At 27.6% G+C, this 17,528-nt stretch overlaps 1 protein-coding gene and 1 long non-coding RNA gene across 2 annotated transcripts; one reads left to right on the forward strand and one right to left on the reverse strand.

The window, feature by feature from the left end:
• Window positions 1-3,663: 3,663 nt before the first annotated feature.
• On the forward strand, window positions 3,664-5,634 carry LOC149493554 (uncharacterized). The gene is made up of 3 exons (XR_016322716.1): window positions 3,664-3,843; window positions 3,951-4,013; window positions 5,402-5,634. It is a non-coding gene; the product is annotated as an uncharacterized LOC149493554 (long non-coding RNA).
• Window positions 5,635-8,945: 3,311 nt separating this feature from the next.
• SWEET1 (Nodulin MtN3 family protein) lies at window positions 8,946-11,264 on the reverse strand. The gene is made up of 6 exons (XM_012210706.4): window positions 11,090-11,264; window positions 10,954-10,990; window positions 10,704-10,799; window positions 9,973-10,252; window positions 9,522-9,641; window positions 8,946-9,422 (listed from the first exon to the last, which is right to left on the reverse strand). Exons 1-6 carry the CDS (start codon window positions 11,124-11,126, stop codon window positions 9,228-9,230), a joined length of 765 nt encoding a protein of 254 aa, XP_012066096.1. The 5' UTR covers window positions 11,127-11,264; the 3' UTR covers window positions 8,946-9,227.
• Window positions 11,265-17,528: the final 6,264 nt, after the last annotated feature.

The following is a 17,528-nucleotide window of genomic DNA, read 5'->3' on the forward strand; positions in this document are numbered from 1 at the left end:
ATTCTTGATTAAAAAGTATAATAATAGTATCCTTTACGAATCTCATACAAAAATTATAATCAGTGCCATTCATAATTAGATATTTTAAACCCCTCATAAAAGAAATTGCCAAACCCTCATAAAGAATGGATAAAAACTCTAAATATGGATACAAATTATCAATGATAATAATAATAATAATATTTAGAAAATATAAATCTGAGTTTATTAAAAATGAATGCATAATTAGAAGTAAAAGAATTAGTAGAAGGTAATGGCTACTGCCGATAAAAAGTGAGCCCCAAACTAAGATATATGCAAAATCATTTTCTTTGAATTAACTTGAAAGGCAATAATTTTTATGAATAGAAATATAATCACATATATTGATATTATCTCTTTAAAGCAGCGAACATCCAAAACCACAAATAATAGGAAATCCTCAAAGAAAAATATTTATTTCTCATAATTAAGGAACTTCTGGATTTTTTTGATTATATATTTATTTATATATTCCCTTCAAAAAAATTACATATTTATATATCTTTTTCATAAAATGGAATAAAATTAAAAAGAAATAAATGTCCTCGAGTACTTTGCAGCACGTGACCAAAGTATTGTATTCATTGACAGGCGCTGCAAATGTTTAGCAACTTTTAATTTTTTAAAAATTGTGATAAACATTATTAATCCCTTTCATACTTAATTATTATTATTGTTGAGATTTATTATTTAGTTGAAGTCATACTTCTCAAGCTTTGTTTATAAAATTAATTTTATTTTATATTGTGTTTTGGAATATGGTGTGTTTGCACTTGCCCGAAAAATAATTTAAGAGTTTTAGTTATTAAATTCAATATTTATATGAAAAATTATTTTTTTACAAAAAAAATATATATTTCATAAAATTAATTCTAAAAATATTGAATTATTAGATTTGAGTGAAAATAACAATTTTTAAAGCAAATAAAATAATTAAGGATGTATTACTATCATATTATTATATTTTATTTTCTATAAAAATTGAATTTTTACTCATCGGAAACTATAAATTGATTCGGGAATTAGATTCTTCCTGAGAATGTATAATTTTTATAATGAAAAAATATCTAATATTATTTTTTTCAATCACTTTTGATATTTCCACAACCAAATTAGTGTCAAATAAAGCAATATTATCTGAGAAATACTAAAGAAATTTTTAATAGAAAAACTAACAAATCATGATCATAAATTTATGTGATTTATTTATAATTTTAGATTTATTAAATTTAGACGTATTTCTTTTCATTATAAATAAATAAAAATAATAATTTAATGTTTATTTTTTATGTAGTAATGTTTTTTTGTTGATGTCTTTTATATAATGTCGATCTTGATCAATCATTTTCTAATTAAACGAAAAAGAAAAGAAAAGAAAAAGAAAAAGGAAGAGAAAAGTTTGTGTGGTACTCTGACCATTCTGTCTGGGGCTGGATCAAAGTAACAAAGCTGGCCTTTTTATGGCAGGCTAAAGTCCACTCTTATGACAGAGGACACTGAAAAGCAAAGAACTTTATATATATCAGAAGCTAAATCCAAAAGGCCAATCTATTGGATTTGCATTCATACTACAAAGTTTGTATTTCACTTGTGCTTTAATGTTTCACAGCCTATTACAATTCCAAATACCTTTTTTTTTTTTTTTTTTTTTTTTTTTTTTTTTTTTTTTCTGTTTGTGGCGGACTTATTTGGATCAAATGAATTTTATAATTTTTTTTTTTAGAATTGGAGAAATAAATAAAAAACAATATAATATTTATTTTTCTTACTGAGTACGTGAGAAAGCCTTTTTTTTTTTTTTTCTCTTATAGATGTTAACCATTCATTAGTAAAGCTTTGCTTTTTAATTAATAAGTAAAATAATTCATCTAAGTTAAGAATGGTCAAATTCTACATTTATGTGAAGGAAAATTCTTGCTTATCAGTCTTTCTGTACACCAAGCCAATGATTATTTGCCAATTAAATAAAATATTATTATTATTTTCCTTTTTTTATTTTCAGTGAAAAAATATTAACACCTTTGTATGCCCAAATACTTTTATTTCATTGATTTTATATATAGGTGAACATATATATTAGGTGTAGGTAAGTATTATAGTTATATGTGAGATCTCACAGAGTTTAGTAATTAATTTCTTTAATTATAAATCAACCGTCAACGTTAAATATTGTATTATTATTAGGTAGGAAAATTACTTTTTTCTGGTAGTACAACGAAAAATATTAGATTATACCGAGTATATTTCTATTCCTCGGGTACACATGAAAATACATTCAAGTCGATAATTGATTGACTTAAAAAAAAAAAAAAGGTAATTTCTCTAAATTACATTGAGTAATTTCTCTCCATATCTTCTATAAGACGTGAGATAAACAATTAGACCACGTATAGTCACTCTTTATTACTCTCTCCATCTCTAATTGATAGACATACTTTCTATTTTACAAGAGTTAAGAAAAATTAATTATTTTAGTTAGAAATGTAAATTTGTATTTATTTTTTCCTGTTATACCTTTACTTTAATATAAAATATATTTATTAATCTATTATTGACTTTTTGCATTAACCAAAATTAATTAATTATCTAGGTTTGATTAATATGTATTGTAAATGGTTGAACTTCATAAATACTCTCATTTTCAAAGTGATTATCAATAAATAATAGCACTGAAAATAAAAAGTAATTAATAAAAATAAAATAGTTATTTTGAAAAAATATAACATTGAAAATGAGAAATATAAATATTAACTGCCTCATTAAAATCGTAAATAAGCTATAATTTGAGACAAATAAAAAAAGGAAAGTAAGTATTTTTCAATTAGATACATTCGGTGCAAATCAAAATATTAAATTATATACTAAATTTAGGTAAGATTCGCTTAAAATTATGAATAAAAAATAATATATATAAATATGAGTTAATTTATAATTTCTCTCTTAATAACGCCTGATTGCAATTCTTTATTTTAGGTATAACACTAAATGAAAAGCTGCAAGTCATTAACTATTAATATAAAAGACAAAGTAATAGTTACCCAATTGAAATAGCCAAAAGAAAAAGGTCATGGTTTTTAAATTTTGATAGATATTTTTTTATAAAAATTAATATTATTACATTATTGATGAAAAAATGGTAAAATGACGCAATGCATGTGCGCACCGTATAATCAATCAATTAATTAAAAGAAAATAAAATAATAAAAAAAAAAGGTTCCATCATCGTTTCCGTCGAAGATGAGAGTATAAGAGAGCCATAGCTAGGGTTTTCTTTCTTTCTTTCTCCAGAAGGAATAATTACGAAATAGGGTTTTTGTTACTATATGATATTAAGACCAGCAGCACAAAAGAGACTGAGAGAGAGAGAATCATGGACTTGAAAAAGCATTTTGGCTTTTACTAGGTCGTTCTTTCCATCCATTGACGTCGTCGGTTAGGCTTTTAGAGAGCCTTTTTCTGGTATATGCCATATGTGTTCATTTTCTTGTGCTATCCCCTGCCATGGCTGCCACGTTTTCTTCTATTTCTTAGCCTAACAACTCATTTGGGATCTTTCTTTCCTTCTTCTTATTAACCTTTTCTTATTATCAATTTCCCATTCAAATTTAAACACACAGTCCTTTCTATATATTTCTCCTCTGCTCTAAGTTTGGGAGAAGAAGAAGAAGGAGAAGAAGAAGTAGGAGTAGGAGAAGGACAAGGACAAGGAGAAGAAGATCACTGATGGAGTCGCATCCTGTACCTGAACCTTCACTTGAGAGGCAACTGTCCATTGAGTCTGAGCCAAAAACTCTGTTTGACCATGACATGAATGCAGCCAGGGTGTGTTTTGTTGTATATGATAATATATATAAAAATTGCCATATCTATGGAATTAATTAATTTTTAATTAACATTAATATTAATTTTGTCCGGTTAATTACATGCAGGAGGCAGCTCTGAAAATCCTTGCGGAGCATAGCGAAGAGGAAGCATTGAAGATCTTTCTGGAGGTAATGTATACGTTGGATCAATTAACATTTTTTATGCTAATTATTTGTTGATTTAATTAATATTCTTTAGTTTGAGATTATTGAATTAATCACAAGGTATTTCTTGTTTTTATAAATTTTATAATTCCAAATGTATATATTTTTAAATTAAATTTCTTTAGTTTGATCAGAGATTTGGAATCACTGCATGTATCGTTAAATTATAGGCCAAAAAAAAAAAAAAAAGTCATTTCTCATTTAAAATTTTTCACTACATTTCACACTTAATTTCCATTAAAAAATTAATTAAAAAATAACTTTTCTTTTCATTTTTCCTTTTTTTTTTAAAAAAAAAATTTGTTAATTCAACTGTAATGTTACCTATCATGCACATATTAGTATTATTTTTTCTGTGCATAGATCATTTAATAATTTTATTTTCTAATTTTTTCTTTCTCAATATAATCTTAAATTAAAACTGTGTGTCCTCTAATTCTTTAGTCCTTATTTTTCAAAAGAAATATTATTTTTTCTTTCAACTAGTAGTTGTTTGTAGCTATATCTAATATAACTCGAATAATTGTTTACAATCTTAAAATATTCAACACCATATATATCGAATTTTCCCATGGTGTTGGAGTCAAATCATATTATATATTATTTTTTTATGTGAAAATCAAATAATATTATCATGAACAAATGCTAAAAATGAATAATATTTTTCTTGTTATTTGATTCTAATTTAATTTTCTATTATCTTTTTACAAATTCTACTCTCCTTTAACTTAAAATTGTAATTTCCTTTATTTACTCAAATGAATTTTAAATATGATTTTCGTCATTTTAATTGTATTCTAATCTATAGATAAGAAATCATATGAAAAAGATATTATCATTCTTCTTCACCCTAGATTTAAACTTGATTACAAATCTAACATTGTCTTAACTAATTAACAAGCTTCTTAAAAATTCATCTTAAGGAGTTCTTTTGTCGTATTGTATTGGATTTATAAATATTTCGTGTAACGAGTTCTTTTGTCGTATTATATCGGAATTAAATTATTGTGACTTTTGATAATCATTATCTTTTGTCGTAATCGGAAGATATTTGGTGTAAGCAAAATCCGAAATAACATGTAACGGTTTTCTTGTCGTATTTACTTAATAATACTTTAATCTTTATCATAATTTCAATAACAATGCCATTAAAACATAATCTGTATGTATCTTAACTCACAGATTTTTAGTATTAATTAACAAGAAAAGTACAAGCACATTTATTATATTGGTAATGCCCATGGCCATTGAAGCAATTGCTCATATGTAGCAAATCCCTGAACTTTTTAAGTAATTAATTGGTAGTTTTAATATTTATACTGCATCTTTAAAATAACTAGTAATGATTTCAGGGATTGATGCCTGTGACAATTGCTGTGAATCCCGAATGGGAATTTGCTTTGGACGATGTTGATGAAGAATGCAACAAGAAGAATTGAAAACTCCATTGTTGATCTTCTAGCTGCCTTTACTTAATCAGCCTTGTATCAGTCTCTTGATGAACTGTTTGTGCTTCAATTTAACTTGAACACATGTTCATCTAACCCTTTATAATACTAATCAATAAAAGTTTGTGTTTTCAATACATGAGGAGATTGAGTTTTTAGGGTTTTGTTACTATAAATTAATTTGATCTCATTTAAGAACGAGTTTATCTATCATTATATTAAAATATGTCAAAATATATAAAAAAGTAATTTCACTTATTTCAATTTTGGACAAGTTCGTTTTTATAAAAAATAAAAAAAAAAAAATTCTAGCTTACGGTATTTTCATCCAATTTTTTATTGGTACTTATACATAGTGAAAAGAGAGAATATTTCATTTACTATTTATGATATTGCTACACAAGAGAGACTGTTTAATTACATTTCAAAAATAATCAACCCAGGCTTTGATTTGAAAACAAAGTGATAATTGAAGAAGACTTATAATTGAAGAGACAGAACGGTTACAACAGAGACAAATGCATGCCAAATGTACAAAAATGGTAATCCAAGGCCTGCCACATTAATTCCTTGGTCATACCTTCTTCTTCTCTGTCATATAACTATCAAATACAGACAAATTAATTTGACAGTTTGAACTAAAAAATGCAGCTTTTTGCTCTCTCCTCTTCAGTTATCTATCACTTTGTGTCCCTCAGTTTACTGGACAAGTCCAAGCAATCTCTTCTCTCTGTTTATTCTCTCTAGATTGCTGTTCGCGTGGGCCCAAATTTAGGCCTTGGCTCAATTTATATGGTTAGCAATTCTTTGGTCCATTCTGTTATTATACATAGTTTGACCCAAATTTAGGCCTTGGCCCAATTTGTATTGTTAATATGCAAGCTGTTTGCCCCAACACTGGCCCAACAAGCTCTAATTATTCATAGTTATCCAAGAAGACATTGTGGGGGAGGATTCCAAAGAACATGATTGCCCAAAGGAAAATTCCTAGCAAGCTTTGGGAGAGAATTCATACAGAAATTAGTTTCTCTACATATAAAACAGCTGATAGCTAAAAAAATAGCTAGCGGTTATAGTTGACAGCTATGGCAACATTTGATAGCTACTGCAATATTTAATATTGTTGAACATGGCTTTTAGAGTGAAGGAATGAAAAGGAAACAACAACAGTGACTTTTTAAGTCTAACCTTAATGCCAACCGTCCATACATTGTTGTGGTGGAGCTTGAAGGCTTTGAGCCGCAAAACATATCAAGGGAGCAACAACTAACTTAAATTAGGCATGCTAACGGTTAGTTTGAAATATAATCAAACATTTTTATAAATTAAAATTGATTTTAGATCATCGATTTTAAAAATTGAACAAGAACTAACAATTCACAGTGAGTGAAGATTCTTTTTTTCTTTTTTTTTTTCTTTTTTTTTTTTTTTTTTTTGTGATAAACTGAAACATGTCCATAATCGGCAGTTGAATTGGTTATTCAATTCGTTTGAGTTTTATACAATTTTTTCTTTTTTTATTTGTTTAGGCTTGGTTCAGCTTAAGCCCATTTATTTTTAAAACTTAACAATTTTGATTTTTGATTTAATTCAATCCTAATATATATATATATATATATAATAAGCTTATGAAATTAGTAAACTTAACAATTATAAATATTTTCCCCTTTTGTTACATTTAAATCCGTCCCCAGCTTGTAGATTTCTAATTTGCAATTAGTCTTATTGATTGTTCATGTTTTCATTTTTGAGGCATACGAAATAAAAGACTAATAATGCTGCTAATCTTATGCTTGTTAGGAAAATACTTATCTACTCATGTCATACAAGTACGCAACTGTATTATGTTATGCTCATGATAATACTATAATTGCACACATCAATATCATCCTTCTCTCTTTAATTTTTGTAATAAGATTATAAGCTCATATCTGCCCAAAAGTAATTAAAAGCAAACCCAATTGATTTGGTTTGATTTTGTACACCATTCAACATTTATTTGGTTTACATTACTTCTATATATTCGGTTTGTATGATTTAATTTGAAATGGACCAACTAAATTTTTACCTCTACACTATACATCGGTCGGTTAAGATCTAAGAGGAAATTGATGTGATGGAGGAGGAAAAATAAGCCTCCAGTTTCAAAATCAAACTAGTTCAAGTTCTTAGTTACTCTATTATAATATCCGTTGGAACTGGAGGTAAACTGGAGGTTTAAAACTCAGTTGGAACCAGTTTATTGGGAAATGCGACAGGCAAATTGTCCGGTTTAATGCCTATCAGAACCGGCTGAAAACTTAATTAGACCGCATCACGGTTGGCGCTGGATGCATAGGATGTATTGGGCCAACCTAATCGTTCTTTTAAAAGTCCAGAAAAGCCAGATCAGTTAGGCCCTCGAATTGTGGCTTAGCCCATTTCAGGCCCATTAAGTAGGCTTAGGCCTTATTTGCAATGTAAGATTCTTCAAGTGAATAAAACTGGTAATTAAAAAATTTAAAATATAACGTTTTCATCATCAAATTTGCATTCTTTGAATGAACAAAACTGAAAAGATATATGTTTTCATCATCAAATTTGATTCCAAGTTTTCTACACCTTTCTTCCCTTAGTTTCTATACTAAAAGCCTTAACCTTGTAGTATAAGATTACAGTCTTGGTGTGTAATTGTGCTTACAAGATCTTATATTGTCTAATTTCTAATTTTTATTTACTATGGATTTGCTATTCCTATTGGAAAAAATAATATATTGTTGAGAATATTGATTAAAAATTATTCAATTTTATTTTAAAGTGAATATAACATATAATAAACGTAAAAGCTCAAGCATTCTAGCAATCAGGTGATGGTCTTGTTGGTTTTCTAACTTATGTGAAGAATAGAAGGTATTGAGTTCAAGTCCTCTCGACTACAATTTTACCAAATTGGTGAGCCAATAAGTGCGTTACCCCTATTTCGGCCCATAAGAGCTCTAATGAATTAAAAAAAAAAAAACCTTTTTGGAGAAAAGAAAATTCAATTACAATATCAAACATACTCTTATTTAATTTTTTTTTTCCCTTAATTATGTTAATCTAAAACTGGGATGGTTAAATAATTCCTTGGATTTTAATTGTTAACACATGGAAAAGTATTAGATTAACAGATAAACTAGTTATCTAAACCTCACATTAATTGGAAATTAAACAATATTATGAATGCGACTCTTATAACAGCTTTATTTTACAAGACAAGATTACCAGATACCATATGGTATAATATAGAAGGTAAATACTATAGATTTTTAATGATATCTTCTTTGAACTTTTCTTTCTGGGCCAAAAATCTTCTTTGAATCTTTCCTTTTGGGCCAAAAATAGTCTTTGAAAATTTTGATTCCATAAAGAAGACAAATGGGTAAAAAATAGGGTGAGTTTCCACTAATTTTGACCATCAAATGACACATTTTAAAGGAAAAGGACCACTTGTCATTCATGCCAATTTAAGGACCATATTTTGTATATCACATTTATGGAACTTAGAAAGTGACAAAGAGATGGTCTCAAAACCACATCACAAGAGCCAATACACATACCCTATAGTTGCATTTTTGTTTGTATACAAAGCATACTCACATCACCTAAATTGGCCCTTTCATTGAAGGCAAAAAAACCCAAAATTAAAAGCAAAGCCACAGCACGTAACTAAGAAAACTTAAAAATTGTCAAAACAAATTCTCTTTTGGCTTCAAACTTGCTCGTCATGTGACCCATTGACCATAACTTGGTTCTTCTCTAGCTGAGGCTTTCCTACACCCATTTCAACAGACTGTGATGTGGGTTTTTTGACATCATCACTATCGTCCACTCCTTTGCCATTTCTGTAGATGAAGTATAAGATTAGCTGAACTGTACCTAGACCACATCCGAACCCATTTGGGACCTGAAATTTATTGAAATTATTGTCAACTTTTTTGCATGAAATGGATAATTAATGCTGCAAAAATTAATGGGTAATAAGTGAAATTTAAGAGAAACTTACAGCAACAAAAGGATCATGGCCGAGTAGACCATAGACGAACCAGGAAGTGCCGCATAGGAACACAAATAGTGACAAGAAGAATGGCATAAACTCTACACTCTTAGTTTTAATCACCAACCTCTGCACAGATATTATAAAAGAATTTTAAAAAATCTCATAAATATCTTAATTCTTTGTTATCATTATCAAATAATAACAGAATTAACAATTAACGTATGGTACTTTTTATCCATTAATTTACCTATTTTATATCTCCTAATCCATAAGAAATATCTTCTAAGTGACAAGCACAAGAATAATATGCCCTTTAATTTCATCAATTTTAAATTTTTATTCAATCATGATTAGAAATAGAAATTAATTTTCATTATTTCTTTAAAAGGGGTAAATAGTAGAATTTGTAATAAAAGAACAGAAAAATTAAGGGAACAGTTTAGGAATTTTGACTTACAATGATGGACAGAGGTGAGGCATACATGATGATAGAGAAGACAGTAGCAGCCAAGCCACAGAAGAGCTTTCTGGTGCTTCCGTGGAGGGCAAACAGAGACACGAAGGCCACAGTAGCAAAAATGGTGAGCACAAGTGTAAGGAGGCCTAAGATTTTACCCTTCTCCTTCCTTGTTGCATATAAAATGAAAACTAACACGTATATGCTTTCAATTACAGATCCTGTCCCGTTAATTGTTGACACCAAAATATTGTTCTTGGAGACAAATGGCAGGCCATACCTATACAGAAGAAAATTTTCAAATCAGTAGTTACTCAAAAACATAAAACATGTGGGTCTAATTGAAACTGAGTAGAAATTACTCATGATTAGACTGAATACAATGATCCCAAGAACAGAACAGGATACAAAAAGAAATGTGGGTAAAAAATAATAAAATGTTCAGGAATTGAACCAAGAAATTGCATGTGAGTGAAATTAAAATTGATGGGAAAAAATTAGCAAAAAGAAGCTAAAAATTGCCCCAATAACACGAGATAAAAAGAGGCCATAGTTGCAATTGATTACCTTTACAGGATAAAAATCATCAACAAAGTGAAAAGACAATCAAGAAAAGCTTTAAGAGCAAACTTTTTGAAGGAAAGTAAAAAACTAAAAAAGAGCAAGCTTGAAAGAAAAAGTATAAAACTTAGAAATAGTAAAAAAAGTGGTTGAAGCAACAAGATGTATACCAGGCAGAAAGGAGACAGTTGAGCAAAGTCATCACATATGGGACGCCTGAAAATTGCTCTGTTGATTTACTCTTTATTATTCTCTTGAAAGTAATCCTATCAACAAATTGTAATCCATAATTTAGCCAATAATTTAAATAGAAATAAGCATTTTCAAGAATAAATAAAATCAAGAAATTTAAGAACAAGATAATCAAGAATAGAAGAACAAGAACAAGAAACAGAGCAGGGGAGAGAGATATATAATTACGTTGGAGACAAAAAGAGGAATAAAGCAGTAGCATTTCCTGCAAAAAAAAAAAGAACAAAACGACAGAGAAGCCATTAGAATGGAACCAAGAAATGGAAAATCAACAACAAGAAGAGGAAAATTCAAGAAAACCCACCAAAAACCCCAAACAAGAAGTGCAGAACATTCACCATTTTCGTGAAGATTAAAACTTGATTAAAAAAGCAAAGAGAAAAAAGAAGAAATCTTTGAAAGAACTAGTATTAATGGATTAGAATCAGAGAATTTCAGAGCAAGAGAAGCAATAGTGATGGGTAAGTGTGTGTGAGGAGTGAATGGAAATGAGAGGCAATGGGATTTATATAGAGGAGGAAGGTTGATTCGTATAACCGCCTTGCAGTAATTTTTGGGGTTTTCAGTTCGTTCTTATCTGCTTGGTAATTCATCAATTTGGTTACTGTGTTTGAACTGTGTACCAACTGACATGAAAGGGCAGTGCTTAGGAAATAAGGTGTAATAACATGTTTGAATTAAATATTTATCCATACCCTAAAATTTTATCTATATCATTACTAAGAAAGCGTAAATAAGGAAACTTATACATCTACATGTGATTGATAAGGAGTAAACTGTAATTCAAATAAATTTTACCTCTAAAATTAATGATTCAAACCTTAGAGATATCAACAGTTAAAGATTTTATCTAAATATCTAAGTTCCTCCAATAAAAAGAAACCTATATACTCCTAGCCTTGAAATTTATTTGATCTGGATAAGAAAAATATGTTTTTTTTTTTTTTACCTTCAAATTAGTGTCTAGTAATAATAACAATAGTAATAATAAATAATGTTAATTTTGTTGAGGATGTTGATGCATTGTGATTTGAAATGATAGAAAGCAAAATCTGTAGATTTCTCAATATTCATGAAATGTGAAGTCCTCCATTTATGACCGTGAAATTTACAGAATTTCACATTTTATCATTTGATTGAAAATAAAATCCATTGGTTCAAAAGTAGTTTTGAAATAAAGTGAAAAGATCATTTTTATTGATGAAATTGATACTAAAAAAGACTCAATTACAGGTATGACTGATTGATTCGTTTCCATCTGTACTTACCTACAAAAAGAAGTCGAAAAAATCAAAATTAAAATGATAAATGCAACCACAATATTTCGACAAATTAGTAATCAAAAATTGTGACGAAACAAATTTTGTATGTAACCATCACGTTCTTTTGTTACAAGCGATGAAATTTAAACAACATGTGGATGTTTTAGATTCCTTTATTTGCTTTTGAAAAAATTAAGTCATAATGAAACTAATACATTCTATCATAGTTTCAATTGGTCTATCATTTTAGAAGAGAGAAATCTTCTTTCATAGAAGGAGACTTTTTCAATTCCATCATTTTTATTAATATTGAAATTTAAACCTTTTAATTTTATTTTTAAAAAATATCGTTCAATTTCATGTATTATATTTTCTAACAAAATGATGAAATGCGAAATTCATGGATTTTATATTTCATCAAACTAAGCAATAGGTGGTTAGTTATAAACGGAGCGGAGTGAAAAGAAAACAATCATATAGCTAATCCCATCTAATTTTAGAATTAATGCTTAGTTGTTACTGTGAATCCAAACAAGGACTAAGTGATTTAATTCCATCTTTAATAAGTAAAAATTACAGTAAGATATTTGTGGTTTACAAAATATGACTAGTCTATCTCTGTCTTTTAGGAAATAGACTAAAATATCTTTATAGTTTACTTCCGTCAGACTATAAGATGACGAAAATACCCCTTTTATTTTTAAAAATACAGAGACGGAGTATTTTTCAAATTATAAGGACTGTACTGTAATTTTTTTGATATAATATTTTAATATTTCTCTTTTGATCTCTATATTTTTTTCTCGACTTAACAAAAAAATAAAAAATAAAAATTAGATAAAATGACTTTACAGTGTAATAGAAGCAAAACATAGGGACGAGCTGTAACTTTCCCAAAAGAAAAGGAAAGAAACATGAAATCCTAAACGCAATGTGAAAACTGATCACACTTTTGAAACTGACGTTTGTATTGGTGAGAATACAGTGAAAGTTTGTTTAAAGAGAAATTTCTGATTTCTAATCATCTCATTTTCCCACTGCAATTGTTTTAAGGGAATGATCAGCATGTGGGGCCTAACTAGATCTACTTACTTTCTCACACTCTAACTATTAGTCTAACTAGTCGTATTTCTACGCATTATGCGGATTAATATTAATAAATATTACAAATTAAATTTGATTAAAAAATATAAATAAATTAATATGATGAAAAAAAATAATATCTATCATTTACCGTTTTTCTTATTCTTTGACTACGATAACAGAAAGTACTCATTCAACTTTTTCTATTAATTTATAAAAATGATAAAAAAAATTCTATACTAATAAAATAAAAACAATAAACTCGCCTTCTTAACTAAATTAAAAAAATCAACATAAATATTGATATTATAAGTTCAAATAATTACTCAAATCATAAAATTATCTGAATGAAAAAAGAAAAAAACTTCATAAATCTTTAATCATAGGTGTTTTTTTTTTGTCAAGATATTAATTTTTATCACTATTTAAAAAATGTCGAATATATAAAAAAAAAATTTATATGATAAATTTAGTAAATGCAGTACTCATATACATAATAAGATTTAAAAAGAATAGAGGATAATTAAATTACAAAATAACAAAATTAGGGGAAAGAAATTGGATCAACCGACTTTCTTAATCTTTGAGTTTTTTTCTTTTTTTTTTTTTTTTTTTTGAATAAAAAAATGGAGGGAGTATTAAAAAGAAAATTTACTGCTAATTTAATCAATGCAGGCTATTTTTAGTACATATAATAGAATCAAACAGGGAACGAAACATGAAATGGGATGAAGTCCAATAGAAATTTTGATTTCAGTACTTTGTTTGGTTATAGAAATAAGAGAAATACTGTAACGAGAAATCACGAAGAGACCGAAAAACCAAAATGACAAAGACATTGTTTAATATTCTGTAAAAAATATAGGGACATATATGGTTTTTTGAAAAAAAAAATATTTTTTGCCTATTTCAACTGGAATTTATATTTTTTTATATATTCTTTTATTATTTGTATTTTCATACTTATGTTAATCAACGATGGAAGGGAGAATTAAAATTCCATTTTATGTAATGGACCCTTTCATTTTTTTTGTTTTTAGAAAATCATACTAGAAATTTCATTAATTGGAAACTGTATATAGATATGAGATACGGATGAATATGTTTCTATATTTTTATATAGAAAGTCTAATAATAAATCACTTTACAAAGAATAAAAAAACACAATTTTGATTTGAAGTATCTGATTGAGTTGACAGAGTATAATATTTGTGCTATAAGCGATCGCTTGCTCTACTTGGTGGCTATTCATGGCCATTGTTCGACTCCATGGTCTTTCTACAAGTATGATATGATTATCTTCAAATTTCTTCCTTCTAGTGGAGATAGATACGTACTTCTTTCTGCATAACTATCCAAATAATAAAAGATGCTAGATAAAATTACAATAATGGTGATAACAATAACTCAGAACTAGATATGAGAACAAAATTTCAAAACATGAATAACAATCAATCCCAATATTTAGGCGACAATAACCCAGATATGTAAACAGATCTGAGAATTATTTGCAAAAAAGGGAACAAAAAAAAGAAAGAGGTGACCACCGATAAGAGCTCATCGGTGGCTGTGCATGGAAGAAGAAAAGAGAACTTTTAAATTCTAGCTTTTGAAAGAGATATTAAGTTGACCTTTGATTTTGTGTACAATGGGTGGACCCATTCAATTTTTGAACTGCAATTACTTGATAAAATAATTTAAATTAAATTATCTATATCTATATCTATTTATCTATTTATATAAATACATAACAGCCCAACCACCTAATAATCCAAATTATAAAACTTTTCATTTTTTATATTCAATAATTAATAACCATGTAATAAATTTATTTCATAAATAAAAACTCGTTGTTTTCTTTCTTTTGCAATAATTAATAAAAAGAGCTTGAACTTTTCAAAATTTGACCAATACTTTTAATAGCTAAATTTGCCAAAAACATGAAAATTCAGGCTTTTTAAGTGATTTAGCATTTTATCTAAAATGCCCTTGATAATAGTTAGTTGTGAAGCCAGCTAAAATGGAAGGGAGCCTCAATAAAAGCGTTAATTGTATTTGTTGCCCCCAAACTTTAAAAGAAGGCAGACAAGTGGTCTTCCTTGAAACATCCAAAAAATTCAAATATTCCATTTTAGTGTACTTGAATTTAAATAGCGAATACTTTCTTTAAAATAAGCTCTAAAATATTGAAACTTTTGGCCTTAAATTTTAATAATCTAGCTGAATTTAATTGGTTCTCACGTTAAGGAAAAAATTTCTGCCTATTTTAATAATTTCCTTACTCATATGTAATAAATAGAGCCTAAAACTTCAAATTTAAAGCTAAATGCAACTGCTCCACTACTTGTTTTGAATTTAGAGAGTATTAAATGCTAATCAAAATATTACCTGACACTTTTCTATTTTCTCATGCTAGACAATGGTTATAGCAGAACTAGTCCAAAGGCAAACCAATCTTTTCGTTTTGGCACACTTCCCGCACTTTCCAATTAGCGTAACTTAAATTGCATTTTTAATATATAAAAAATATCTAAAAAGAAATTTTCTTTAAATAAAGAAAATAGACATATACTATAATTATACTTTTCTTAAAGATATATTTTTCATAATATTTTTCTTAAATAATTTGATTTTTTTTAGTTGTTCTTGGCCTATTAGGCTGAGTTTAATTTCACTCGGATCGCATCAAATTTATAAAGAGAAAGTGCTTTTAATCAGAAATTTTCTTTTTCATTAGAATCGAACACTTTAGGTCTTGTTTAAGCGATTTAAGTCTTTTCTATTCATACCATTTTTGTTGATTTTATTATGATATTCTGTTATACTAACTACAAGTGGTTGCTGACCTTATTAAGCTTTGAGTGCTCAATAGACCATAATTAAGACCTAATTTCCAAAAGTTTAATCTACTTTTACCTCTTTTAGAAACATTATAACTGCAAGTTTAAACTTAACCTTACCAAGCAAAAATAGTACACAGTTCACAATAGAAGAAAGAAAATGTGCATGTATCGAAATTTAGTTACAAATTTTGAGTTTAATTTATTTGATATCTTTTAAGTTTTATAGTTTTCATATTTCATTTCAATTGGAACAAATATTGAAAACACTAGATCAAGTTTACTTTGACTTGATTCAATTATTATTAAAAATCTTTATCGATGATAAAGTAAAATCAGTATTTTAAAACTTGGCTTGGCCTGATTAATTCGACCGATAAATTTGAGAATTGATAGTAAAGATGGACTAATTGAACTCTAAAATTTGTTTTAATTCAAACCTATTGAGATTTAGTTTACCTAGCTGGTTCAATCATTAATCCGACTGAATTTGACAAAAATAACCAATTAGAAATTTGCGAGTCAATAAAAATTATAATTATAATATACAAATAAGTTTATTTTAATAAATTATGTTAATTTCAGACCAATTTTATTCACACATATAAATTTTAGTAAAGCTTACTAATTTTAATTTTTTATATAATATTTGGTATATATGTAATTAAGTTACAATTCAACCCCGTTGTAGTCCAATTAAATTTTTGACTTTTAATCCTTTGCTTCACCACATCAGTGATCAAGGTAAGACGAAAAAACCTTAATAAAAACTCAATCAAGTGATCTCAAATTCAAGATTGAATTGATAAATTATTTTTAAATATTATTGATAATAATATAAAATGTATTTAAAATTACATTAAAAATAAAGATTCAGTTAGGTATATATATATATATATATAGTGGATGGAGATAATATCAATTTTTTGCATATTCAGGTTTCATGATATAGATATTTGTATATGTTTATTCCAAGCTTCAGCCTGGCAGTGGGGCATTTTTCCAGCCACTTTCTCAGTGTCTCTGCGGGTGAAGTTATGCAATTTGTGCCGGCTGCTAAGATGCCGCCACATTCAATGCTAAGCAACTTATATATATATATATATATAAATTAGTTTCATTCGTTAAGAAAATTTAGTTTCGGTATGCATAAATTAGGTAAACGGATTTAAATAGGTAAATCGACATGTAAATATTGTATTGACTGCAAGGTTAAAAAAAAAAAATTGAGGATTCAAAATGCCAATTATGTTCTGACTTACTCCAAAGAGTAAAATTATTGCTTTATGATGTTATGAAGGAGTTAAAAAGAGCTAACGTGTTTTAATGATATCGAGTGGACTGCAAGAAATACAAATCAAAAACAAATAATAGCACTGAAGACTTCCACTGTTTAAAAAAAAAAAAAAAAAGGTTATAAATATATCTCCAAGAGATATAAAATAGACAATTTATATAAAACAATAGACGAAATACTCACTATGCAAACACGGAGAGAGACTGTGCATTATCAAAATAAAACAATAGAGACAATCGAGTACCATATTGGATGCTCAAG

This window comes from Jatropha curcas, chromosome 9 (genome assembly GCF_041381405.1).
Source record: "Jatropha curcas cultivar XTBG-Jc1 chromosome 9, XTBG_Jcur_1.0, whole genome shotgun sequence".
Taxonomy (NCBI): domain Eukaryota; kingdom Viridiplantae; phylum Streptophyta; class Magnoliopsida; order Malpighiales; family Euphorbiaceae; genus Jatropha; species Jatropha curcas.